The sequence below is a fragment of the Pagrus pagrus genome, assembly GCF_965226575.1.
Source record: "Pagrus pagrus genome assembly, chromosome: 13".
Taxonomy (NCBI): Eukaryota; Metazoa; Chordata; class Actinopteri; order Spariformes; family Sparidae; genus Pagrus; species Pagrus pagrus.
The window spans coordinates 2,828,554-2,854,212 of NC_140197.1; the positions used below are offsets into that span (position 1 = coordinate 2,828,554).

The following is a 25,659-nucleotide window of genomic DNA, read 5'->3' on the forward strand; positions in this document are numbered from 1 at the left end:
TTTCAAGATGTGATTACGTGATGGCACACAAGCGCAGCAGCATACTTTGAGTGTGAAACCAAAAAGCAGCACTTACAACTGGCCAGCTGACCTCACTGAGTACCATCGACAAAATATTCAGGAGTGAAATAGAGCTGAATGAATACGCAGTTACTGTGGGCATGCAAGTGTTTTGTATTACATCCACAAACTGAACTGACTGAAAGAGACGGAGTAAGAAAGGAAGATACTGCATTTTCTTTGAGCGGAAAACATATTTCTGTTACATTTGATTGCACCAGGGGTGTTCACGATTAATCATGAATCAATTCATCGCCAAATGAGTATTTGTGTGCTTGGAAACAGACATAACTAATGAATGGGCCTATAAGCACACACATCAAATGATCAGAGGTCAGAATGAGCTTGTTAAAGGGCTGCCAGTTGAACAGGTCTGTCCTAGACCCTGAATCCTTGACCATGGAGGCCGTGGTATGGTGGATATGTTATATACCAACAGCATTATGACTGTTTCCATGTTTCGTGACTTGCTGTAAGGAAATAGTTCTATGTCACACATGTTGGTGTTTATTAGTCCAGGTTTGGGGATACACAACTGTGGAATGTGCTCCAGCCCAGTTGGATGGAGCTGGATGGGATTTAACTTGGAGCGGGGAAACTACGTCACAAGTTTTCTGGAAAAATCTCCTCGATCATATGACGTCATGACGTTTGCCCGCCTGTGTTTACGCATTACCCGCTTGAATCCGCAAGGTGGCGCCGTTGGAGCGTCTTCTCGTGTTGATGCCCGGTTTGCCTCCAGCAGAGAGCAGTGCGTGGTTGGATGTGAGCGCCACCGACCTGTCTCTACTTCCAGATCGAAGATGGCGGTCTCGGTGTTCCCCGGCGTGCGGCTCCTCTCCATCGGAGACGCGAATGGAGACATCCAGCGGCACTCGGAGCAGCAGCCCCTGCGGTTAGAAGTGAAGAGCACACAAGATGCTGCCCTCATCAATCTCTCCAATGGTGAGTTGACCTTTTCTGAAGCTGCTCTTTGGATGTTCGGCCTGCATTAACTGCCAGTGCTAATGCTATGCAGTGCTAATGCTTATACAGCTAATCTGGCCGTATTGCGTTAGCCACCAAGAAGCTAGCCCGTCTTGAGAGACCACGTCGCCTCCCCCTTGCTCATCACGAGGGAGCCCCAAAAAGTCCACACTTTTCGCCTTGGGATGGGGTCTGAAGGCTCGCTAACCTCAGACTTCACGCCTCCCCACATGTTCACTTCGGCTCCGCACCTCGACAGAAACACAGCGCAGCCCACTCTCCTACGCCGAGGCAGGCACATCAGTGAGCGGGGCAGCTCGGAGCGGTGTAGTTTAATGCTAGTTAAACAATGCCACTAGCCCGGTGTGTAGCAGTGATGCGCTAACGAGCAGCAGACCTCCTCGCGTCCGCTGCCCACCATGTTTCACCAGCGCTTATTCTGTCACGGAAATGTGCCCTGTGGGGTTTTGTAAATGAACCTTCGCCGGTTTTGTTCCCAGGAGACCCAGGTAGTGTTATTTGGCTGTTTAGCTTGTGCGGGTTGTTTCAGAGCCGAGAGCAGAGGGCATCCGTCCTGACCCGCCGCCCCGCACCGCGGTCCGGGCGGGCTGCAGCGCCGCATGTAGCCGGGACCCCGTTCAAGCAACAGAGCGGAGGATACGTGAACTTTCGGAGCTTTTACTTTTGTGGAAAGGGGTTCCTGCCATTTCGTGTAGCGGAGCGAGAGCGGGCCCTCATTACTTATGCATTCATCTTTGTTCTCATTGGAACAATAGCCGGTTCCCCGCCGCCTCCTTCCCTCCCGTGTGGAGGGAGGGAAGGAGGGAGGCAGCATCACAGCCGCTCCGCAGCCTTTTCTTATTCAATGGGATGTCCCGCTGAAAAGAAACAGCCGCGCAGGCCTCCTTCTGCTGGGATGCTCGAGTTAAAGAAAAGCACCCAGAAATCCATTGTAGACCCTTTGAGCAACTCTGCCCCAACTCGTCTTCTGCAGCACACATTAAAGGGTGAAGTTTAATTTATCCCTGTGGGAATCCAGGCCGTGGAAAAATAAAAGTAACTTGATTCACAAAGAGAAAACACTGTAGAATATGAGCATATTGTAAAACAGCCCCCAGGAGCTCCATATACATTACAAAGAGTGTATCATAACAGTTTGGACATGGTTGTCTGAAAGTGTCTTTTGTATGCATGCCACTGAAAACAATATTAATATGAAGAGAACTGTCTAGTGCGAAGTGTTGATTGCTAATTAGAGTCATCAGTAATATTCAATAATACAAATAGAATCGATAATACAAAGACATCTGGTATACAGAAAGTGTTAGAGCTGCAATTAATAGTTGATTAATTGATGTAAACTGTTAAATCAAAATGAATCGCCAGCTATTTTGAAAATCAATCAACCATTTTGAGTCCCTTTTTTTCTGATTCTAGCTTATAAATTTACACTACTTGAAATTATTTAGTCTGTAAATAATAATTGAGATGTCACAGAATCAACAATCAAGTGAAACTAAAATATCCCAATATCCTTAATTTCTGGTAAGATGAATATGTTTGAGTTCAGACAAAACATATATGAGGACGTCATCTTGGGCTTTGGGGAACACTGATTTAACATTTTTCACCATGTTCAGGCACCAGATTTTGACAAAGAGGAAGAATGCTTGGACTGATAGAGATGATCTCTCTGCTTCTGCTTTGTAGATTTTTGGGCATATTGAGCAGGTTTGTCAGGCAGAGGGCTTCACAGGCTCAAGCTGTCGAACAAATAGTGGTCGCCTATCAGTCAATGAAGATCTTTCTCTCCTCAGTAACATTTCTTCCCCAAAACTACAGAATGTTCCTCTTAAAGATGGCAAGTGCAGAGCTGTCACAACCGGTTTTGGTTTGTTAAGAAGCCGAGTTGACCAAAGTGCTTCACAAGTGGGGACAAAAGAAAATAAGGTCAACAAAACAGAAAATGAAAGATGATGCACAAACCCAGAGTTCAAGACAAGATCCCTTAGCAATGCAAATGCATTGCAAACAGAAACAAAAACGGGAATTTAGAAATACTTAACCATTTAGTCATATGAACAAGGAAAGACGAAGGATATGAGGAGCTCATATGCAAGCGATGCCTCAGACCAGTGGTAAGAAAACACATTAAAAGCATCTGAAGGGCCACCACACTGACCTCTTTTGCTGTTTTTCTTATTACATCCGGGAGTTGCATTTCCACCCCAAATGAGCTACCTGCTTGACACGCTTGTCCCAATCCCTGCAGTACTGTCGAAGAATTGGCGCTAACAATGTGGTTCCGCTGACGGACTCACGTTTCATTTCCTATAACTTTTTCACAATAAAAGCCCCCCGTTATTTGGCCATTTAAAAGCTTTTATATTGAAGCAGCACTACAGGAAATGTTGTTTTCACCAGCAGTAACTGAATATGTTCCTGAAACAGCTGCACACCAAACTGAAGTTAATAAACTAGCGGCGATGAAGGCTGACCGTTGAATCGCCTCACGTCACCTGTGTCCCAGTCACAAAGCTACACTTTAACACACTGCAAAGACTCCAGCTGACATCCAACTAGCTCGTTCTCAAGTTCTATGTTTGGCTGAGCGGAAATAACTCTCCATACCACCAGGTGGGGATAGTCTGTTTTCATCATTCAAAAAGGGAAAGCGAAAGACACAGGACTGTGAATATACAAACGGTTGTCATGATGAAACAGCGTTATGTGGAACCAATCTCACTGATAAGGCCACCTGTGATCGTGAATATTGGAAGTCTGAATTTCAACTGTCCTAATCTGGACTGAACTGAAAAAAGACAAATAGCAGAAATCCTGAGTCGGATGCAGGAGACACCTCAAAGACTTGGAGCACAGACGCTCACCAGCCGCCCTGATATTGGCAGAGCACCAAACATTGGCCAGTGCCATATTTCCATCAGCAATTTTGGCTGCGCCGAGCCGTGTCGGCATGGACCTGCTCCAGAGTAGGGCTAAGCTTGGCCCGCACTGCCTCCAAGCGGGCCGTGGTGACGACTCTGCAACCAACCCATTACAAGCTCCTGTATCCCCCTAAAAACGATACTCAACTCATGTCTGTACAGGAAACCAGAGAGAAAGACGTTTTTAAAATTCAATAGCCATGTTTCCATAAAGCATTTTTATGAGCATTTTGAAGAATATTGAATTAGAGATTCTATGGAAACGGAAAAATTCGAAAAGACTGCACGCTCGCTTGAGGTGGTTTTCGTCTTCTGTGAATCAGAGTTAATGCACAAAATGTTTAATGAAACAGATTTGCCGAATAAGCTATATCGATATAGCGAACATTCAACTCACATGACTGATCAGCTGTTTCTGTGTCATTGTTATCTTATCATTCTCGCTGCGTGCCTTCTAATCATTGTATTTCTTCGTCTCTGGACAGCAGTCAACATGGCTAATGCTAGCTGACATGCAAGAACAATTACAACTTGCCCTATGGAAAGTAATTCCTGAAGACCTCTCCATTTTGTTTGCTGGATTGTTTACTTCTACATCCATGCTTGACGTAGCCTACACCTCGTCATCCTCTGACCAAATTACGTTTTACATAGCTCAGTTCATTTTGTTCAAAACATTTTATGGAAGTGCACCCGTTTCCGATTTTGATTTATTTTATTTTTGTGCAAACTTTGAAAAGTTCCCTTAAAATTGGCTGTTCACTTTCAGATGTTCCAGGAGTCATGTTCAGTTACTGCTGCTGAAAACACGTTTCCTTTAATGCTGCTTCATAATGAAAACATTTAAATGACTAAATAACAGGGGGCTTTTATTGTGAAGAAGTTAAAGGAAATTAAATGTGTCTTTAGCTGAATTAGCGGTGATTCTTCGATAGTACTGTGGGGATTGGGACAAGTGCATCATTGGTTTAAGACACACCATCAAGCAGGTAGCCCAGTTGTGGTGGAAATGCAAATCCCAGCCATGCCGAGTCAAACCGAGTAGAGCCAGGCCGGCAGATGTGGTGGAAAAACGGCACTGGTGTGTCAGAGCCTTTAGTGTGTGGTCCTGTCGGCCAAACAGCCATCTGTAATTCTCAAAGGTAAGAAGCTCATCCCCCTTAGAGTTATCAGGCCTGAAAAATGTCAGACAGCAGAGTTTCAGTTGATAGAAAAGACTTGAGAATTTCAGAAGTAAATTAATTTAGATGCTGTTGTGCTTAACACACAGTACACAAACCTTGTTGTAGTTATCTTTTCGTTAAAAGCTAGAATTGTATGCCCTCAATGTTGGGTCAGTTTTCCCCTTCGTATCTATTTTTCACGCTATTGAAGTTAGAAATTCCAGTACTAAGACAACTCTACGCTAAAGCTGAAGCTTTTGCAATGCTGTCATGTTCAGATCTGAAAGTCTACCACTGTTTATTCAGACCAGTGTTAAGCTGTCAGCAGCAGGCTAGCACATACTCTCGCTTATTGCCTCCTGTCCAATCATCAACATGTGTCACAGCATCTGCCTGTCTGTGTGACGCCTGAGCTGTGACAGTCACAGTTTGCTTGAGACAGCAAGGAAAGCAGTACTGAAGAACCGGTTAGTGAAAAATAAATAAAGTTGATCCTGTTCAAACATGACGGCTACATTCATTAAGTCAAGGTTTAAAGTAATGTCAAGACATGTGGCAAGGAATGTTGGCAGTCTGTGTGTGAAAGTTATAGAGCTTTTGCTTTGTCTCCTTTTTATTTAAGGGCAGTGTGTTTTTATCAGAACTGGATTTAATGGAAGAGAAATTATAAAGTTATTCATCAAAGGGGAAGTGTGGTGATGATAATTTATCAGCCCAATGTTGGAAAATAGAGATTTCTGTCGAGATGACAGGCCAACAAGATGACACTCCCAGTGAATGTCCACATTTTGAAGAGCACTGTGTGGATGCATCTGCCAATGAGCCATCATGATAAGAGAAAGAATAATAACAGGTTTATGTCCAGGAAAGAAGAGATTGAAGTTCTCTGCAATTATGTGGGAAATTGCTATTGCTGGTAGATGCACATATTTTCAATCAGCCAAAAGTAGCTGGAAAATCGCAGCAAATTAGATATTTGCAAAAATCTAACATCTACATCTACACCACTGCTCTCTTAGTTTCTTTCCACAGCGTTATTGATGCAAGTTTATTTTAATTATCTAGCGTTACGATTATTTAGGTAACAGTGATGGGGAAGGATGTTTCTTATCATAAGTCGTGCCATCAGCCGTGTGGACATGGATTTTTTTCTCACATTGCCGCAAATTGTCTTGTAACCTGGTCAACAGTGGTTAAAAGGGAAACTGAGGTGGCTGGCTTCTTTCCCAACAGGAGCATCTCGTTAAATCTGAAGTGCTGCTCTTAATCCTTTAATACATGTTGGATTAGCCCGGTCTGCTTGGTGACTTCTGACTGGGTCTGTTACATGACCAGGAGGCTTTTCCAGCCTGGAGTGCTACAGTACAAATACTGTGATGAATCTGACAGACTGTCACTCATTCATCATGAAACATTTGATTTCCCTGCCTTTAGGTTGAACCAGCCTGTTTGAGTTTTTTCAAAGTGTCATGATAATGGGAAAAGACGACTGCAATAATAACACTAATGTTTTAAAGCTGGGGCCAGTTGTTCCGCTTGCTGATGTCAGCACACAGTCATCATTTGTTCTTGCACAGTGTGAAAACCAACTTCCTTATAGTGAAAATTCCCATCACACCAAACTTTGGCTTTATCATTGTTTTACTAGGAGAGAGTTGTGCCTTCATATCAGTGGCTGCTTAACTGTCAGCTACCTGCCAGGGAGGTTACTGAGTGTGTGCAGGAAGGATATCACGTAAATGTTCATCAGGTTTTATTGTCGCACTCAATCATACCCCGTGCAACATAGTGAAATCTGATCTTTGGAACGGTGTGGCATCCGGGAACAAACTCCAGGTATTGATTCTGGGAGAAGTGACCAAGCCAAGGAATCAAACCCAGGACCCTTGTAGTTGTGAGGTGACCACTGAGCCAATGTACTGAAAGTCAAAACCTGTCACCTCCATAACTGTTTTGTCATGTCAGTGTTCTGTTATTTAGGCCATCTTTATTGAGCAGATCACAGACTACAGTCGGGACGGGTTTGACAAAATTAATATTTTGTGAAAAAGGCTGAGACTTTGATACGTTGGGCTCATTATTTAAAAATGTGTACCCACAACTGCCAGACCGACTAGTTCAACAGTCAACCTTCATTTACCTGGGAGATTTTGTGCCTGGTGGAGGACAACAAAACATTAGTTACAGTGAGGTTTATAGGGAACCAATCTTAACACCAGTGGTATCATTATTCTCTAACCGTTTAATTGTGCAATCAACATTTACGTCAGAACGATAGGTTAAAACGAAAACTTCTGTAACTGTAACAGCTGAAGACGACGTCAAATAACTATTCCCCAACAAAAGAAACCGATACAAATTGTGCTAGAAACGTTAGCCTTTTGCACAGTTTTGTTTTCTAGATTGGATGACTGCAGGACTCGGCAGAATCCAGGGCCCGAAATGAACCATTTGGTCCATCTGCCAGGAGCTAGTAAACAAACAATTTACCAGCCAAAATATTTTTAACCATCCATACAACATTAAAAACTGTATAATTACTAATCAAAAAAAAATAATGAAACAAATTTACTCCCCAAACAAGCCAGTTCTGTTTGTCAAGTGCCTGCAGGAAAACAAAGCCTGGCTCTCCTGACTCCCTTATCTGTGAAGCACTACTTCTTCTCCTTCTTCTTCCACTGTGCTCTTCATTATTTTTAATTTCAGGCAGATCTACTCTGGCAGTTCACAGCCAAGAATTCTCTTCCAGCTTGATAAGTGTGACCATAACACCACTGGAGTGCAAGGGCCAATTGAAGGATTGTCGGTCAAATGTTGTACACTGCTCAAGTTTAGAGAGTCGATGTGGTCACACAACTTATGAGTGAACATATGAGAGCTGAGAGTTTGTAGGTATATTTCAGAAACCCACCAAAGGCAGCTCACCTCATTTTGTTTGTCAGCGTAGAGTTTTGCTCCGGTTTAATCCGAGTGGTGCTAACACTGGTCCTGTTTCAAAATAAAGTGCTCTGAACCTGGACAGAACTTTTTTTGTACAATTAACATCAACTGAAAATGAACTGCAGTACATCTAATTGCAGTTAATCAGTGATGTGTTAATGAAATAGTCTCAGTGAACTGAAGTTCCCCCTGATATGCATGTGTTACTCTGACTGTCTCAGGATCTGATATTACACTAGACACTAGCTGGCCGGTCATCAGTCATCCCCGGTCATGCCAAAAATCGCCTGATTCTGATCCCTGACTGGGCAAGTCTGTTAGTTGTATAATGATTAATGTGATAGTCATTTTTCCATTTTTAAACTTCAAGATGGTGGTTGCAATCCGTCGAAATGTGTGTGAGCAGTGGAGGGAGATAAAGAGGCTGAGGCTCCGTTGTTTTCAGCAGGTTATGTTGACTCTGAAATTGACAAATTGAACATGCAGCAAAAACAAAACATTTCTATCACACAAAATGCTAAAAAGGTTAGACGCATATTAAAAGCTGAAAAGGCATGTGTTGTGCTGGACTCAGTGCTGTTTCATTGAAGCCTGGCTCCTCACTACTTGTCTTCAGAGCTGTGTTTTAAACTTTTTTTTTTACATATTCATTTTTCAAGCATGTTTCATGTTTTCCTAACTCTTTCCATCTGCCCCTGTTCTTTCCAGGAGAGGAGGCGAGTGTGTTCAAGTGTTCGGTTTCCAGGGAGACGGAGTGCAGCCGCGTGGGGAAGCAGTCGTTCATCATCACACTGGGCTGCAACAGCGTCCTGCTGCAGTTCTCCTCACCTGCAGGTACACACCGATGCCCCAGCACAATCAGACTGTTACATATATACATATGTAGGGCACACAGACAATAATCCAAATTAAAAATACTGCTCAAAGCGCACCTACCAATGAAGAAGTAGTTTCCTCTGTCAGCAATCATCAGAAAACCAAATCTCATTAATGTCTTTACACGGCTGCATTCCTCAATGGCCACTTTTAAATATCCCGCTGGAGCATCACATTGTCTTGTTTGTAAGCTCAGAGGGAGCCAACGTGCCGGTTTGTTATGTAAGCAGTGAGCTGAGCTTCCCACACACTTGGTACACTTTCCATTGAGTGTGGAGAAGATCTACTGAGTCTTGTCCAACTCCAACTACACCCTTTTACTCCAATGATTCATCTGATGGTTTGCTTCACCCGGCCCCTGAACAGTAATCGTCCAGTCATAACTAAGCAACTGTAACAAGATTTTGCTTTCACTTCTCCTCATGTTGAAGCAGTATACATAGGGATGTAGTAACAGAGACACAAGGACCAGATATTATTGGATATGCGTTTTTGGGGGGGGGGGGGTGTCAGTATCTTGCCCAAGGACACTTCAACATGCTGACCAGGGGAATTGAACCAGTGACCTTCCAATAACAAGACGCTGGCTCTAGCCCTGAGCCACAGCCATTTCTTCTTCTTTTACTCTCTCCCACAGCTCAGACAATAAAAGTGTGTAAGGAATGAATAAGGCCTGGGCTATGTGGCCAAAAATGGTATCATGATGTTTCATATCAGTAAATATTGATAATTATTGATCATTTTTAATGACCTGTCCTATTTTTTAAAATAATTTTTGAAGATAAAAAATGATTGATTTAACCCTTTTATATTAATTTACCCCTTAAATTTAACCACTTTATCAAGGCACTCTGAGATTCTTATCCACAATTTCCTCTCCGCCAGCACTCATTTTCTCATTCCACACTCTTCTGTTGGCAATGGCGCAACTTACCTGCACACCTATTAAATGATTGGCTGTTTCTATGTCACTGGTAGCACCTAGGGACAGGTTGATGCTAGAGTGGATGAGATGAGCTAGGGACACTCTGAGGTGCCAGTGACGAGGATTGTGATCTGTAGTTTCTCCGGTAAGCACGCAGACCCTTCTTCTGATATAAAACTTGAGTTTTTTAAGAATGTGATGCAGAAAACAGTGACAGTGAAGTTTATTGTTTTAGTGCACCATCATTTTGAACAAAAACAATGTAGAATATCCTGCCTCCATTACATATCTTTGTCACAAGTGTTACAGATATATATTTATGAATATCAATATAAGTTAATATATCTATCAGGATGTTTTATTCCCTGGTATCTGTATCTGTATCAGCATCTACTATAAAAGTCCAGTATGAGTCGGCCTCAAACAATCGGAGGAGAAATCTGGTCCGAGAGCGTGGTCGGCCCCGAGGGTTGCCCCAGATTATCTGTCAGTGCGAGGGCCGTACAGATCTAGTCTTAAACCTCCGGAACCGTTCAGACTCATCGGAGCTGCCTCGATAATATTAAACATCTCGGATATCTAAGATTCGAATTCTGGCCAACCACGATTGTCATTACATTACCACTTTCACAACAGCCAACTAGAGGGATATCCCGGATCAGCTGACAGTGTTGCCAGGCAACGGTTAACAGCCCCAGCCCTTGAGGATAACGTTAGCTAGCATACTACTGCTAACAGATATTTAAGCTGACTAGGGCTGTCACTTTTTATGAAGGACATTAGCAAGCAAAGCCATCCTGAGCGGCCAATCACGACACCAAAGCATCTTCCAAGTCCTAAAACTGACTTGAGTTAAAACTCCTCCCCCTCACTTTTGTGATTTTGAGTTTGTTCTCTCTGCAAAGCATTGTCATTGCTGCAGCAAGTTGTTGCGCCACAGTCTCTCATTTGTTTACATCTGCTTACCCATGAGATCACGTGAGAGAGGTCACATGAGCTGCAGCATCGCCCCCTCTGGCACGATGATCACAGTAACATCCTGCAGTGTGTGATGCGCCAATATTTTCAAGTCTTGTAGTGTGTGCAGCTTTGAGATTAGAGAGAACATCTGTGAAGATTCCCCTGATGTGTGTGATGAAACCTGGTTTTACAATAGGTCTTTAATCAGGATTTTAAAAGTCTGGTAGTGTAAGCCTGGCCTTAGTCCTAATCCTTAAATCCTTTTCTGTTTAATGTCAAAAGTGAAGAATACTGTTTGGAAATATGAATAATAAAGCATAGTCTCTGTCCAAATACATACACTGAGCTGACAAACAGTGTTATGTCGGAATAATATAAGTCTAACCTTACATTGTTCCTTTTCACAGTATAGCACTAGGGCTTACGAGCTCTAAAGGGTTGATACGAGAAGTGTTGGGTCCTTATTTCCATGTGTTCAGCTGGTGAGGATGCTGAGTGTTTGAAGTGGCCTTTTCACTTACAAGTTAACATCATCTTCAGACATTCAACAGACGTGTCCTAATACTCTGTAGCTGCACTGTGTATACATTGTCTCCTGTGTAAAGTGTGACCTTTAAGTGTTTATTCCTGTGTGTGCAAGGTGCTGTATTGAATAAACTTTATTTAAATACTTCCTTTATTCTCTGCTTCAGACTTTCAGTCCTTTTATAACGTCCTGAAGAACAGTCGTGGGCATAGCAGTGAGCGCTCAGCATTCAGTGACAGAACAGAGGAGTCCTCTGCTGTACAGTACTTCCAGGTGAGAGGAACACACACACACACACACACACACACACACACACCACCCTACTGCTCTTTGGGGCTCCATATATACAGCAGACTTCAGGCTCACTCAAACATGAGACTGCTTTAGTTTTTAAGTCTTTTTTTAAAAATGATTATTATTTAATGACAGGTTTGAATCCAGTCTGCAGTCTTTGTCAAACATAGAACAGTTGTCCCCTATTAATTGCCACCATGCTGAATTTGTTCTTGGCTGACTATTTATAGATTCACAACTTTCAATAGAAATATGCTTTAAAGAAAAGTCTCTTGGAACCTTTTGAATTATTTTTGTTTTAAAAAGCAGCTGTAACTCGGCTCCATGACTCATTAAAAATGTCCAGCAGAAGTAAATCCTGGCAGAGCATACAGATCTGCTCTGCAAACACAGGTCCTGTGTTCTCATTTGAGGGGAAAAAACTAGTACATGAAAGGAAGAAATGTGTATTTGATGTTGGTCTTATAAATACATTGTGTTTCTTTCCATATAACCAGTCAGATAACTTAATTTTTTTTCTTAAAGATGAGGCCAGTATCAGTGATGCTGCTGTCAGACAGCAACCTGCCAGTCCAAACAGAGTCTAAACAGCCAATCTGAATATCACTTGGACCAAATCTTTGACTGCTAAATAGAATGACTGTTATATTTAACTAAATGTCCTTACTTCTGCAATATTGACTTCATATAAATAACAAAAAAACCATCTGTTTTTGTTCTTGTCTCTCTGCAGTTTTATGGCTACCTCTCCCAGCAACAGAACATGATGCAGGACTACGTTCGGACAGGAACTTACCAACGGGCTATTCTCCAGAACCACAGCGACTTCAAAGATAAGGTAACTTTACACTGCAGCACCTCAGCTGCTCTTGATCCAAACACTTTTTTTTTTTTGTAATGAAAAGAAAGCATGTCTTCAAAATATGAAATATTGAGTGTGTGAGCTAAATAGGTCCACTACACTATGTTTCTGAAAACATTTCAGGAGAGAGACAAAGGATGAACAAGGATCATGGTTTATATTTGCTCATCGCTGCCTGGTTTTACATTTGGATCAGTTTGATTGAGTTTTTAAGCCTTCCTTCTCACAGCACATAAACAATATGGTGGTGACTTCCTGTTCTTTCTCTATTGCTCTCCCTCTCAGGATCTGTCTACGCTCTTTGTGTCCGTGGACGCATGCTTCTGAAATGCCTAACAGCAATCTGTGGTTGATACAACAGCCCTATGGCAGCCAGATGACAAAAGTTTAACATTGCAGATGTTGTTGGTAGAATAAACAAATGAACAAAGTTCCTGTTTACTTGAATTTTCAGTCTTCAAAGGGAAAATGTTTTGGAACCCCTGCTCTAAAGGTTACTGGGGAAAGTTCCTGGGTTTAGGAATGTGGATAAAGGGGGTGATACAGATTACTAAATGACAAATATATTACCTTGCAGCCATATTGTTTAATGAAGTCACTGCTCATTTTCTTCTTAATTATCTCTCCAAAGTTGATGTAAAACGTGCTCAAGTTTTGAGTTTCCTGGTCTCTTTCTCCAGGTGGTGCTGGATGTCGGTTGTGGCTCAGGGATCCTCTCTTTCTTTGCAGCCCAAGCTGGAGCCAGGAAGGTCTACGCAGTGGAGGCCAGCACCATGGCACAGCACGCCGAGGTCCTCACACACACAAAAATTATGACTAATATTAGTTCTGTTCACTCTACTCTGACCAATCCAAAGCTGGATTTCCAGCCCTATTAAAAGTGAACTCTGCCTCACAGGTGCTGGTGAACAGTAACCGTCTTGGTGATCGTGTAGTCGTCATCCCGGGGAAGGTAGAGGAGGTGACGCTGCCTGAGCAGGTTGACATCATCATCTCGGAGCCCATGGGCTACATGCTGTTCAATGAGCGCATGCTGGAGAGCTACCTGCATGCCAAGAAGTTCCTCAAACCCAACGGTGAGGAGCTTGTAATACAGAAGAAGTCATGTTGAATGGTAGAATGGATGCTAAAAGAGTTTGCAGTGTAGCAGCACAAACTACCTTTGGCTAATGGTTCAAAATCATGCCTCACTGTGTTGCAAGCTGCTAGTGTTTTATTGACTGGCCTCCTGTGTGTTTGTGTGTTTCAGGTAAAATGTTCCCAACTATTGGTGACGTCCACCTGGCCCCCTTCACAGACGAGCAGCTCTACATGGAGCAGTTTACCAAGGCCAACTTCTGGTGAGGAGGGAGAGAGACCGACAGGGAGGGTGGGGACAGAGGGGCAGCAAAAAAATGTTTCATTGTTTACACACATCACATGATCATCTAATTCCACCTTCCTCGCAAGGTATTGGTTTCTATAATTGACATTACAGCAGAACTGGAGCTGGTTTGTTTGACTCAGTAACAAGTGACACTGATGGCAGCACAGTCAGTCATTTTTTTAAGAGGATGTGGTTTAAGGAAGTTTCTTTGGTCATCATATCAACACGTTAACAGTGTTTTGGAACCAATGACAAATGTTTAAGTAACAGTCTCCTTTGGACCTTAGGTACCAGCCCTCCTTCCATGGTGTCGACCTCTCTGCCCTGCGGGGGGCAGCAGTAGACGAGTATTTCCGTCAGCCAATCGTGGTATGTTTTCCACCACACACATAAACACACATTTTTACACTTGTTAATGAAAAGCATGCACTCTGCAAATGGCCAAGAAAAGTGTGGAGAGTTCTGAGTCTATGACGGGTGATGATGATGATGATGATGATGATGATGGTGATGTTTGTGATTGTTATTATTTTTATCTTCCTCACCTCTGATTTCGGTGCCCAGCCATGTCTCCTTAGCAACAGCTAGTGTATGTGTGTGGGTGTGTGTATGTTTGTGTGTGTGTGTGGGTGTGTATGTCTGTCCGTATATCTATGTATGTGCGTGAGTGTGTATGTAAATGTGTATCTGTGTGTATGTTTGTGGGGGTGGGAGGTTTGGGGTTTTCATGGTGTTCTGTATTGTTTTGTCTTGTTTTGCTTTTAACCTCTGTGAGGCACTTTGTGCTACTGAAACGTATGAAAAGTGCCATATAAATAAAGTTGATTTGATTGATTTGATATTATTGTGGTGCAGAGAATCAGTATCAGGTTCACTTCAGAACAGTGAGGCTAACAAACTGATGTAAAACTGCATAAAACCCCATTATATAAATGCTAAAGAAGCGGGCCATCTCTGCCAGATGCATGCTGGGTAATAATAACAGCCTGTTGGTAGCCTTTGAGTTATGTGAACTTGAAGTTTTTTGTTTTGTATGATGAACTCTGATCTCTCTCCACAGGACACATTTGATATCCGTATTCTGATGGCCAAGTCGGTCAAACACACAGTCAACTTCCTGGAGACCAAAGAAGAGGATCTCTACAGGTGTGTGTGTGTGTGCGTGCAGTAAATAGCTATATAAATGTGTCATACCCAGTGTAACTAACTATCTTCCTTTTCTTTTGGGTCCCAGGATAGAGATCCCCTTTAAGTTCCACATGATGCACTCAGGCCTGGTGCACGGCCTGGCCTTCTGGTTTGACGTGGCTTTTATGGGATCAGTGTAAGTCAGCTAGTCACTGACAGACGCCCGACAACTCCATTTGGAGTGTGTTGAATATTGAGAAATGCCTCTAAGTAATCCATCACAGTTGTCTTGGCCTCACACCAGCACTCCTGTTGCACCCTCTCTGCAGGATGACAGTATGGCTGTCCACAGCACCCACAGAGCCTCTCACCCACTGGTACCAGGTGCGCTGTCTGCTGCAGTCTCCCCTCTTCACCAAGGCTGGGGACACGCTGTCCGGCACTGCAATGCTGGTGGCCAACAAGAGGTATGATGCTTCGAAATGTGCTGCTTCTGTGTCGCATGGGGGTCCACCGTAGTGAGAGGCTTCATATTGTGCTCATTTATAACATTGGCCCTGAAATCAAAGGCAAGGAGCATTTTGTGTTAACTGATGAATTTAGAGACTAAAGGAAGAGAAAAGGGGAAACAAAAGGCTGATGGGCACAAGGAAAAGAGCAAACCGATAAAGCTGTTTGTTTGGTGCAGGTAGCAGTTACAGCTATGGCATGGACACATGCAGCAGCAGCAGCATGCTACCTCCACATTTAAAGCTGCTGACAAGTTAAAAGGTGTTTATAGCAGGGCTGCAACTAAAAATTATTTTCATCCTTTTTTCCTCAATTGATTAGTTTCTAGTATCTATAAGAAGTCAAAAAATGGTGAAAATGTCGCCCAACATGTGGCCCTCAAATGTCTTGTTTTGTCCACAACCCAAAGACATTCAGTTTTATTCAAAATAGTCGTTAGCACCTCATTGAATAGTTGACAACTAGTTGATCAACTCATTGTTGTAGGTCTAGTTCATAGTCTCTCGCCCAATATATTTGCTCATTTGTATTCATGGTAACCGTCATGGAGACAGGATCTTACTAGTTTCACAAGACTTGAAATCATCCAGTTTGATAAAAATGTGGATAAAATCTAAACCTGGGCATTACTTTTTCAAGCTGGCAACAGTCCGTCATTGTTCTGTGTTTGGTCTGTGGCCTAATGGACAGACATGAGTGGTAACGATCCCCTCATCTTAAACTCTGCTGTCACAGGAAGTCAGCCTTATACCAGTAGAACTACAGGCTGTCACATGAGTGGAAATAAAAGATACAAAAATGTAATGCGAAATTAAACTTGGTAGTAATAAAATGTCAACATTATGTGATTTGTATGAATTAGACAATTAATACAAATCTGATCTCCTTCCTAATAGACAAAGCTACGACATCAGTATTGTTGCCCAGGTGGATCAGACAGGATCAAAGTCCAGCAATCTCCTGGACTTGAAGAACCCCTTTTTCAGGTGAGTTGGTGTCTTGAGCCCAGGAGCACACCTGGATCTGGATGGCACCGCTTAACGGTTGAGGTGGGCAGCACCATCTGCTTCTCTAATGTTGAGTGTGTGTGTGTACGTATTTGCAGGTACACAGGCTCCACCCCAAACCCCCCTCCTGGCTCACACTACACCTCCCCATCCGAGAACATGTGGAACACGGGTTCGGCCTACAGCATGAATCAGGGGATGGCTGTATCAGGTGAACACACACATAAACACATCGTCCGTGTGTTTACAAAGGGCACCCAGCTTCACATTGCTTTAATAGTGGCAGAAGGAGCTGACACATTTTGAAGTTGGGCACAGTCATTTAAATTCCAACTGGTTTACTTTACACAGGTACAGTGTGATGTATTTTTTGGAGTTGGGTTCATACACACATTGAATCACATACACTTTGAAACCGTTAACAACCACATTACTAAGCCGGAAAGGGAGATTTTCATTTTAGGCAAGAACTTCTGAACCCATCAGTGAACTTGGTCCCTTGGCAGAGACCGTAGAGATCCACAGTGAGACCCTCACTGAAGAGCAGGTGGTGTGCTGAGGTTGGAGTGTGAGTCTGGAGCTGTGGAGGGGCCCTGGAGCCCACAGTCTGTGTCTACAAGAGTTTTCTCTACAGGGAGACAAAGATAACATCACCACCACCAATATCTGATCTCTGTCAGATTTATGTCCATATATGAGTGTGTCCGAAACTACTTCTGCTGATCAGAGGATATTGATTAATGAATTATTTGATTGACTGACTGAGTGAATTGATTATCAACAGCTAACGGCGTGCTTTCCATAACCAAACTGCAAACCAGACAATTTTTAATACACATCACTGAAAAGGTGACACTGTATGGGCAAAACAGAGGCAAAAGTTGTCATTTTTATGTGCTGTGGAAAAAGAGGTGCTAATTTAGAATGTCTTTTACACTTTTTGTACATCCTCTGCAATTAATGCTACACATTCGCTATATGCAGTACGGACATGAATGATCTGGGCAGTGTAGGGCCAGCATGGGAATGTAGCAGGGTAAGAGGCTGTTTAGCGCAGCAGGTTGTCTACGGGAACGCGTGGCCAAAAAGCAAGTATGTCTTCAGCCTTACAGTTACAGCCCTTAAAGCCTGAGTTGCCCTGACTCTGTCCTTGTTTCTACTAACACTGATGTTGACCCAAGTCACATGGTGTCTCCAGGCCCTGTACTGAGAAAGTGTCTAAAATGAGAAAGGTAGACATGATGAAATTCAGAATGTTTGTCTTGCAGTAAATGTTGATTGGTTTGTTTCCTGTCTTTCTGATCCAGGGATGCCAGCAGCTTATGACCTCAGCACAGTCATCGGCAGCGGCCCGTCAGTGTCTCACAACAACCTCATCCCCCTGGGTACGAATCACAACTGCAACTGACTTCTCAGCATCTCATGAAGTTAATGTAGAGGGGAACAAATAGGGGAGAGACAGAGAACGTCTGTCACACAGCACTGCAGCTCTGTATGTCATGAAGAAAAATGAGAAAGACAAGGTTACATGTTAAATATTTCCCCCATCACAAGCCTGAAAACATGTTCTGTAGGTCTACAAGTGTTATTGAATGACACAGCTGTCACGTGGAATGTATGTGAGCTCACAGTGGTGGCTCAGTGTTTAAAAACCTTTGAGGGACAGGAGATGAGCTTTTTGGCCAATTCTCTATCTAAATGTTGACCGTGTCGGATAGTAAATGTAAATGATGTTTATGTCACCAATCAACAAACTCATATCACCTGTTGTTATGGTTCAGTCTTGATCATTACAGTTTTCTACAAATAACTGTTACAGTATGTAGTTGCTGTTGTGTGTTTTTTTTTTCTGTTTACCTGCCCAGGGACAACAGATGCAAATTAGCTGCTAGCTAACTCTGGTGCAATTACTTTTAATTGTGCTCTGTCCCTGTAAAAATAAACAATAAAATACAATAAAAAATACATAGCCCCCCTTTTCCCCTTCAAATTCTTTACTTTTAATAACACTTCTGTCACCAACTACATGTCAATGTTTTGACTGCATTCATGTCTTTCTCTTCTGACAGTTCAACTCCTTTCACACTTCAAACACAAACACAACCAACACTTCAACTGACCTCAACTGGAGCTCCTGTCTTTCATGTCTTTTGAGGGCTTCACTTCATACTGTCACTTGCAGTATAAACCACACTGTATTTCAGCTTTTTCAAATGTTTCATCTGCAAAATTCCAGCAGGGAGCACACATAGATTATCTTAAGAAATGTGTGCCTTAAGTGTTATAGACAGACTCTCTCTGCCGTCTGATTGGTTGTTTGACAGTTAGAGGTTGCTGTGAGTAAGTTGCCTCACACCACAGATAGTGTCTGCGGTGTGAAGCACTCTCACAGCTGCTTCTTTGTGATTTGTAACTTCTAAACAAAATGCCGGTTGTATTGCTGCACATCATTAATTGTGCTTTCCTCTCTGATTGGTCACAGTGAACACAGGAATTGTAAACCACACCCACTCCAGGATGGGCTCCATCATGAGCACAGGAATTGTCCAGGGTATGTCCACCGGTCAGTTTCTAAAAATACATTGGTGGAGAGTAATGAAGTACATTTACTCAAGTACTGTACTGAACTTTACTCGAGTATTTCCATTTTCTGTTACTTTCTACCTCTACTCTGCTACATTTCAAATGCAAATATTGTACTTCCACAATTTTTTCAGTAACCTTGTAGTTACCTTGTAGATTCAGATTTAACAAAAGATATAATCAACAAATAAATCATTATGTTCTATTATAGGTTAAAGGGTCACTCCACCAATTTTTCTTCATTAGTGTGTTTACAGGTCTAGGGGAAAAAAGTAGTGTAAAGCCTTCTGTGACTCCAGAGGATGCAGCATGGCAACTGCCTTCACTGATCAGTTGCATTGTGGGTAATGTTGGCTCCAGGTGTTGAAAAGCAGTCCACTGGTCTAACCGTATACTCCTGTAACACTGTTGGATTATCTAAATTTGTAAACCATTTTCTTCCTTTTCAAAACTTGGTGTCTTCATTACCCACAATGCAACTTAGCCACTGCGTGACATCACTGGAGGCAGTTTATCAGATGACATGACACCCGGTAATGTGTAAAATTGGTGGTGTTACCCTTTAAAGATAAAGATGAAACTTTGTGATGCCCACACTCTGCATTAGGCATTAAAGAATAATTAAAATGAGCTCAGCTGCAACATTAAAGTGATTAACACATTAATGCTTATATACCATACTAATTACTGTATAATCCAGTAACATAAATATCATTATATCACTATGAAATGGGCCATTCTGCATAATGAGTACTTCTACTTTTGGGTCATTATGTAAATTTGTTGCCAACACTTTTGGACTTTTACCTGCAACAGAGTATTTCTTCACTGTGGGAACACTACTTTTTCTGAAGTATTTTTCTTTTTTCATTTGTATGAGACATAGATGGTTAAATAATATTCACATTTTAAAAAAAACCTCATCAAAATAACATTTAATATAGTCTTTAAAAAGTCTTGTATGTATGTTTAATGTATGCATCATTTATAAGAACATGAAGAAAAAATATTTTTTCCTGCATTAAAACACTGCAACTATTGTACCTAAATGATGCAGTTTTACAGAATGAGATGGTTACAATCAAAGCCATGAACGAACCGTTTGTAAGGAATTAAATTGACCTGCTGCAACTAAGCCTGGGGTCCAACCTTAAAACGCTGTGTAATGAAACGCTCCAGAGAGACTGCTGTGAGGAGATTGTCATTAGATTTTGCGTCTCCGTAGTCGGATGACTACTCAAAGCTGTTTAAGTTTGTTCTGAACATGCGCTCTGCTGCCACACTGGAGACTGGGATTACCAGCACTACTTTGATCCTGCTAGCCATCACTTCAACGGGAGGATGTCCTGTAGTGATCTCAGATGCCTCCTGTCTGTAGCTCTTCAGTGCACTGTCGGGAACCAGATTGGGAAGGGGGACTACTACAGGTGGTCTACATGTGGTTATTGATATTGATGGATGTCAGTTCCTGACAGTAAATCACCCTCAGTGATATAATGTGTCAAAACCATCGACACAACCCTCAGACTTTTTCTTCATTGTTCAAAAGACTCAGTCAAGGACGGAATATATTTGGACCCCGTGTCCTCTGGACCCGAATACGTGAAAATACCACAGTACAGAAACACAGATGATGAAATCCATTCGTGTTGCTTAACAGAAATGTACCATGCAAGCGTCTTTATCAGGAATGCTGAATGTAATTCTTTGTTCTTCCCTCCAGGAGCCACAACAGGCCAGTCAGGCCTCAGCAGCAGCGGTACTTACTATCCTGTCACCAACCAGTTCACCATGGGGGGCGCTGCCATCTCCATGGCCTCACCCATGGTCATCCCCAGCAACACCATGCATTACGGCAGTTAAGACGAAGACATCGCAAAGACCTCTTCGTCCTCCCCGCCCCTGCATGACAAGAGATCCCTGACCCCTCCCAGTGGAGCCCCTCAGTCCACACCCGACCCTTCAACCCTGACTGACCCACCAACCGCAGCCAAAACCAATATACCAAAACCAGTGCTGTGCTGGCACTTCCTCCCCTTGTTGGTCACCTCGTTCTACTCTGTTCAGGTCATCACTATATGAACGGTTGAACGCTCTTATATCCGTCCAGACTCTTGTCTTAACAGACAAAACCTCCTGTTCCTCTCCTTGGATCCATTGGGATTGTAACACGTGCACAGCCGAGATGCACTGCAGTTATCATCTATCCCCTCCCTCCATCGACATGTATCTCAATCCCTCCTCCGTTTTCTTCTTTTTTTTTTTATGTGTCATGATGACATTTCTTCAACCCTTCTGTCCCTGAGAATCCACTTGTTGCCAGATACCAGCATCAGTCTATTCCTACAGTTCTCTACACCTCTCTACCAGACCCACTCTGAGTCTTTTCATTAGTGCAGTTGGACACTTTTATCATCAACGCTCTTCTTTGAGCTGCCGTCTTGGCTTTTCATATCGAATCCAATCTTCAAGGCCCCTCTGCACTTCTCTCAAGAGACGGACTCAAGCCGGACAAAACAGTTGCTTCAAATCACAAAAACAACATAGTTTCCCTGCTTACCGCTCGTCCGTTTACTAGTTTTTAGGCAGAAGCAGATATATCGCAAAACCGAAGCTGTCCAGGCACCCTGAGGATTGTGTGGAGATATGCTTTTTGTGACTTGGACAAACTGACTCGCTCCTCATCTAATGTGTAGTTCTACTTTAGCAGTGGTGTCGAAAATTTGGGAGAATGGCTCGCTGGTCACCTTCTTTGCTGAGAAATGAAATAAATAGCAGCGTCATCATCTGTGTGTCTGTCTGCAGCATACACTGCATGTACTGGAAGTGGTCTCCATGCTAGCATCTTAGGCTACATCACATCAAATTACTGCTGGCCTCATGGTGACTAATGGTGTTGTATAAAGGGACACTTCTGATATTGATACAGTATTTTTAAAGCTGCATGACTTGATATATTTGAGAACAGAATAGACTGTAAACAGCACCGATACATCGACTTATAAAGTTATGGTAAACATGCTAGCAAAAACTTACTTACATTATCTTTCACACTGAGCAGTATTCTGATTAGCAGTCTCCTTTTGAGGTCTGTTTAATCTACACCTTCTGTGGGAACATTTCTGGTTCTGTAGCTGCTTAACGCTCCACCATGTTCACCAGCTAGTCGCTAACTCCCATCAGATGTTTGTTGCTGGGCAAGTTGTGAACAGCGGGTTTATCACTGGAAACAGGGTTGATGAAGATGCTGAGATTAAACCAGAAATCTAATAATTAGTGGTCCACAAAACCAAAACGAGCTGAAAGAAGCTAAAAAAGCTCCACAGAACTGAGGGAAGCTGTAGAGCTGCGTGATGACTCTCCGTGGGTTCATCACAGCGAGTGGCGCCTTTCACTTTACACATAGTCATTAGATCCATCGTTATTACAAAAATATTGATTAGTGCAGCTTTAAACATGCTTGTACCTCTTACTTGTCTGTGATATGGGTTAGCCTAGCTTAGCGCAGTGGCTAGAGACAGCAAAAACTGCTTCCTGATTTTTTTAATCTAAACTTCAAATATACACCTCCCAAAAACTCCAAAGCTGTCTTGGTTTGACTTTATATTGTTTATTTAATATGTAAAAACAAGATGTTTTCGGCTCAGTATGGTATCTTTACTAACAACAGCTGGGTGCCTTGTCTGCACGCGGCATCTCCAAAGTCCTGTCCTCATAGTGGGGTTGCCAGGTTTGAGCACCGTCCAAAGTGAACAAAAAGCCAGGTGACTCTTTGAACCTCTTACAACCAGTCAAAATGAGTTATTGGGAGGTGTATTTTGTTGTGGCTAACCTTTCGTCATGCCACCAATCATAGCTATGAGATATATCTTTGGACTAGCTACCTTTAAGCTGTCTCTGGAGACTGGAAACTGAATTAATAGTCTTTTTATCCGACTGGGTTTGATTGCAAATGAGCATATTTCCTAAACTGGGACGTTTAGAGCAGCCACAGGTTCTAAATCTCTAAGTTTCTCTCACTTCAACAAAGTCATACTGCCTGTCTTACAATCATGTCTAAAGGGAAACGTGTTTCTAGCTGTTCTGAAGGGCCACGTCTGTCATAGCCTCCTTGTGACTGCATCCCATCGCCTCCCTGGTCACTTTCAGTGTCACCACACAAGCATTCATTAATTCGTCCCTGGCTGTAAAGTAAAGCTGGACCCATACTCGATCTGTGCCGGTGCCAATACTAATAATAATCATGAGTTAAGAAGATATGTACATAATGGAGGCAGGATATTTCACTGTTGAAATTACATCTTGAATTACATCAGTGCACTGAAACGGTTCACTGGGAATTTAATCATTCCACATCAAAAAATAGTTTTAATATTGGTGCCTGTCGAACGACACGTATCAGCCAGCCGAAATATCAGTCGGGCTCAAACAAAACGTGACGCTTTGCAGTGTAAATAATTTATAAAAGGAGGGCTTGATGGGGAAGTTCAGACCTGCTTTCACACCCTTGCACAGTCACAATATTGCTGTCTTGAGTCGGCATGCTTGTCAGATTTGTTGACAGAACTGAGAAGTCAGGCTTTTAGTGTTAGGTAATCAAATGAGATGCCTGTCTGAGGGTTTTTTGGATGATTTGTTTTTGTTGTTTTATTCTTGATGCTCAACACAGAAGGTGACTAATGGGACCATCTGCCAAAGGCTTGTCTTTGTTAAAGCTAGTCCTGTAAACCTGAAACAGGCCTCCTGCTGCTCCCATCGCCCGTTCTCTCCCCCTAGTACCCAGTCTTTAGCTGATAGGATATCGCAGCAGTTCCTCCCCAGCCAGCCAGTCTTTTGCTGAGCCAGATTGCTCCAGCACAGTTGGAGGAGGAAGATTGGAGAACACACCAGTAAGGACCAATGACCCAGGTGGCAGCCAGCTGGCTGCCGGAATGAGAAAAGCTGTGCTGGATTGGCAGCGTCCTAGTTTACATCCTCACTTCCCTGCTTCCCTCGCTTCTCCTCCCAACCTCCTTTGAGACTGACAGACTGTCGCAAAGAGACTTCAATGTGGAGGTGTGGGAGACCGGGCCGCCTCCCTTCCTCGTCTGTCCACTATGTATGACCTCCAACATATCATGCCCCCGCGCACCTCGATGCCCTCGTCCCCTTTTATCAGTCAAGGAGAGAAAGACTGACACGTATGCATTGCTTCCAGTGTCACAACTATTGGACTGTGTTCATTTGGAATTTATGAGTTAGCAATTTAAGAGAAAAAAAATGTCTCTTTGTAGGATTAATCTTTTTGTTGTCTTTATTTTGTCTTTTTTTTTTTCTTTCACAAAAAACAATGAAAAAAAGAGGGCAAATTAAATGTGGTGGAGTTGTTCCAAAACCATCCTGGAATCATGTGTTGAAGTACTTTAATCTGTTTCCTCTACTCACCACATGTTTGCCATGTGGTAGCTAGCCTATAGCCATCATGTCCCTTTTGTCATGGATTCATTGCTCTGTGTAGTTAAATAGTGGCCTCCACTTTAATCATGGAAAGTGTATGAGGAAGACTGTGTGTCATGTTCTGTCATTTGTGTGTTGACCAACCAGTTATTACACCTTTCTCACTGTCTCACATCGACTCTTCTGCTCCAGACTCCAGAGAGGGTCTCTGTCCACAACTCTGTGGTGAGATTTAAGGCGACAGCTAAACTGCACATTTTCTCAATTGATCGGTTAGTTCTTTGTCAGAAAATGGTGAAAAATGTCAATCCGTGTGTCCCGCAGGCCAAGATGATGTCCTCAAATGTCTTGTTTTGTCCACGACCCAGAGATATTCAGTTTACTGTCACAGAGGAGCAAAGCAACAGAAAGTAGTCACTTGTAACAAGCTGGAATCAGACAGTTTGTTGCGCGTCATTCTCAAAAAATTAATGAAACCCGTTAATTATCAAAATATTTTTAAATGAATTTAATAGTTGACAACAAATGGATTTATCGTTGCAACACTAGTTCTTCCAGAACTTGAAAGCTTCTCCATCAGCTGTTATTCTCCAGTCTTCATTCTTAGCCCAACATTGTGCACATAAATACGTCAGTGGAGTCGTGTCCTTTGGTAGCTGAGGGCTTTAAGTCGACTTCTTTAGATACGGCAGCTCAAACTCTTAATATAACGAGCCATAAACAATGCAGCAGTGAGTGGAAACTGGTGATGGAGTTTAAAATAGGTTGTTGGTCCACATGAGCTTAAAGGAACAGTTCATCCAAACAGTAACATTCAGTCATTGTCTCGTCACCCCCGTGTTGATGGAGAGTCAGGTGAAGTTCGTCAGCCGACGATAATTATTTAATTAGTCCAGTAACTCTCCCCTCTGTACAGTCAATACTGCCAAAATGTACAATAATTGACCATTTTGAGATGCTTGAGATTAGTGGTTGGTTTTAGTCTACAAAGTCTCATTTTAATGCATTTCCTGACTTGAAGATGGCAAAATATGGATCCTACGTCTCATGTGACCGCTTCCCAGCCAATCATGCATATGACCATGATTTGCGAGCGTGTTCTCTCTCCTGCT

The 25,659-nt window shown here is 42.7% G+C and overlaps 1 protein-coding gene across 4 annotated transcripts; it reads left to right on the forward strand.

Moving 5' to 3' along the window:
- The first annotated feature begins 332 nt into the window (after window positions 1-332).
- On the forward strand, window positions 333-24,488 carry carm1 (coactivator-associated arginine methyltransferase 1). Of its 4 annotated transcripts, none has more exons than XM_084371107.1 (16): window positions 333-1,005; window positions 8,783-8,908; window positions 11,528-11,634; window positions 12,389-12,493; window positions 13,198-13,308; window positions 13,416-13,593; window positions 13,767-13,857; window positions 14,171-14,252; window positions 14,944-15,029; window positions 15,118-15,207; window positions 15,341-15,478; window positions 16,418-16,507; window positions 16,627-16,739; window positions 17,836-17,913; window positions 19,011-19,091; window positions 20,835-24,488. In XM_084371107.1, exons 1-16 carry the CDS (start codon window positions 549-551, stop codon window positions 20,972-20,974), a joined length of 2,073 nt encoding a protein of 690 aa, XP_084227233.1. In that variant the 5' UTR covers window positions 333-548; the 3' UTR covers window positions 20,975-24,488. The 4 variants fall into 4 exon arrangements, 3 of the variants coding, with proteins under 3 accessions (XP_084227233.1, XP_084227235.1, XP_084227234.1); XM_084371108.1 differs by having other exon boundaries at window positions 338-1,005; window positions 19,011-19,079; XR_014623884.1 differs by lacking the exons at window positions 16,627-16,739; window positions 20,835-24,488 and having other exon boundaries at window positions 338-1,005; window positions 19,011-19,080.
- The last annotated feature ends 1,171 nt before the right edge of the window (window positions 24,489-25,659 follow it).

Coding starts and splice junctions, on each gene's coding strand:
- carm1 (XM_084371107.1), top strand. CDS start 549: ATGTCACACATGTTGGTGTTTATTAGTCCAGGTTTGGGGATACACAAC. Junction 12,494..13,197: donor ACAGCGACTTCAAAGATAAG/GTAACTTTACAC, acceptor CTCTTTCTCCAG/GTGGTGCTGGATGTCGGTTG. Junction 15,208..15,340: donor GTGGCTTTTATGGGATCAGT/GTAAGTCAGCTA, acceptor CCCTCTCTGCAG/GATGACAGTATGGCTGTCCA.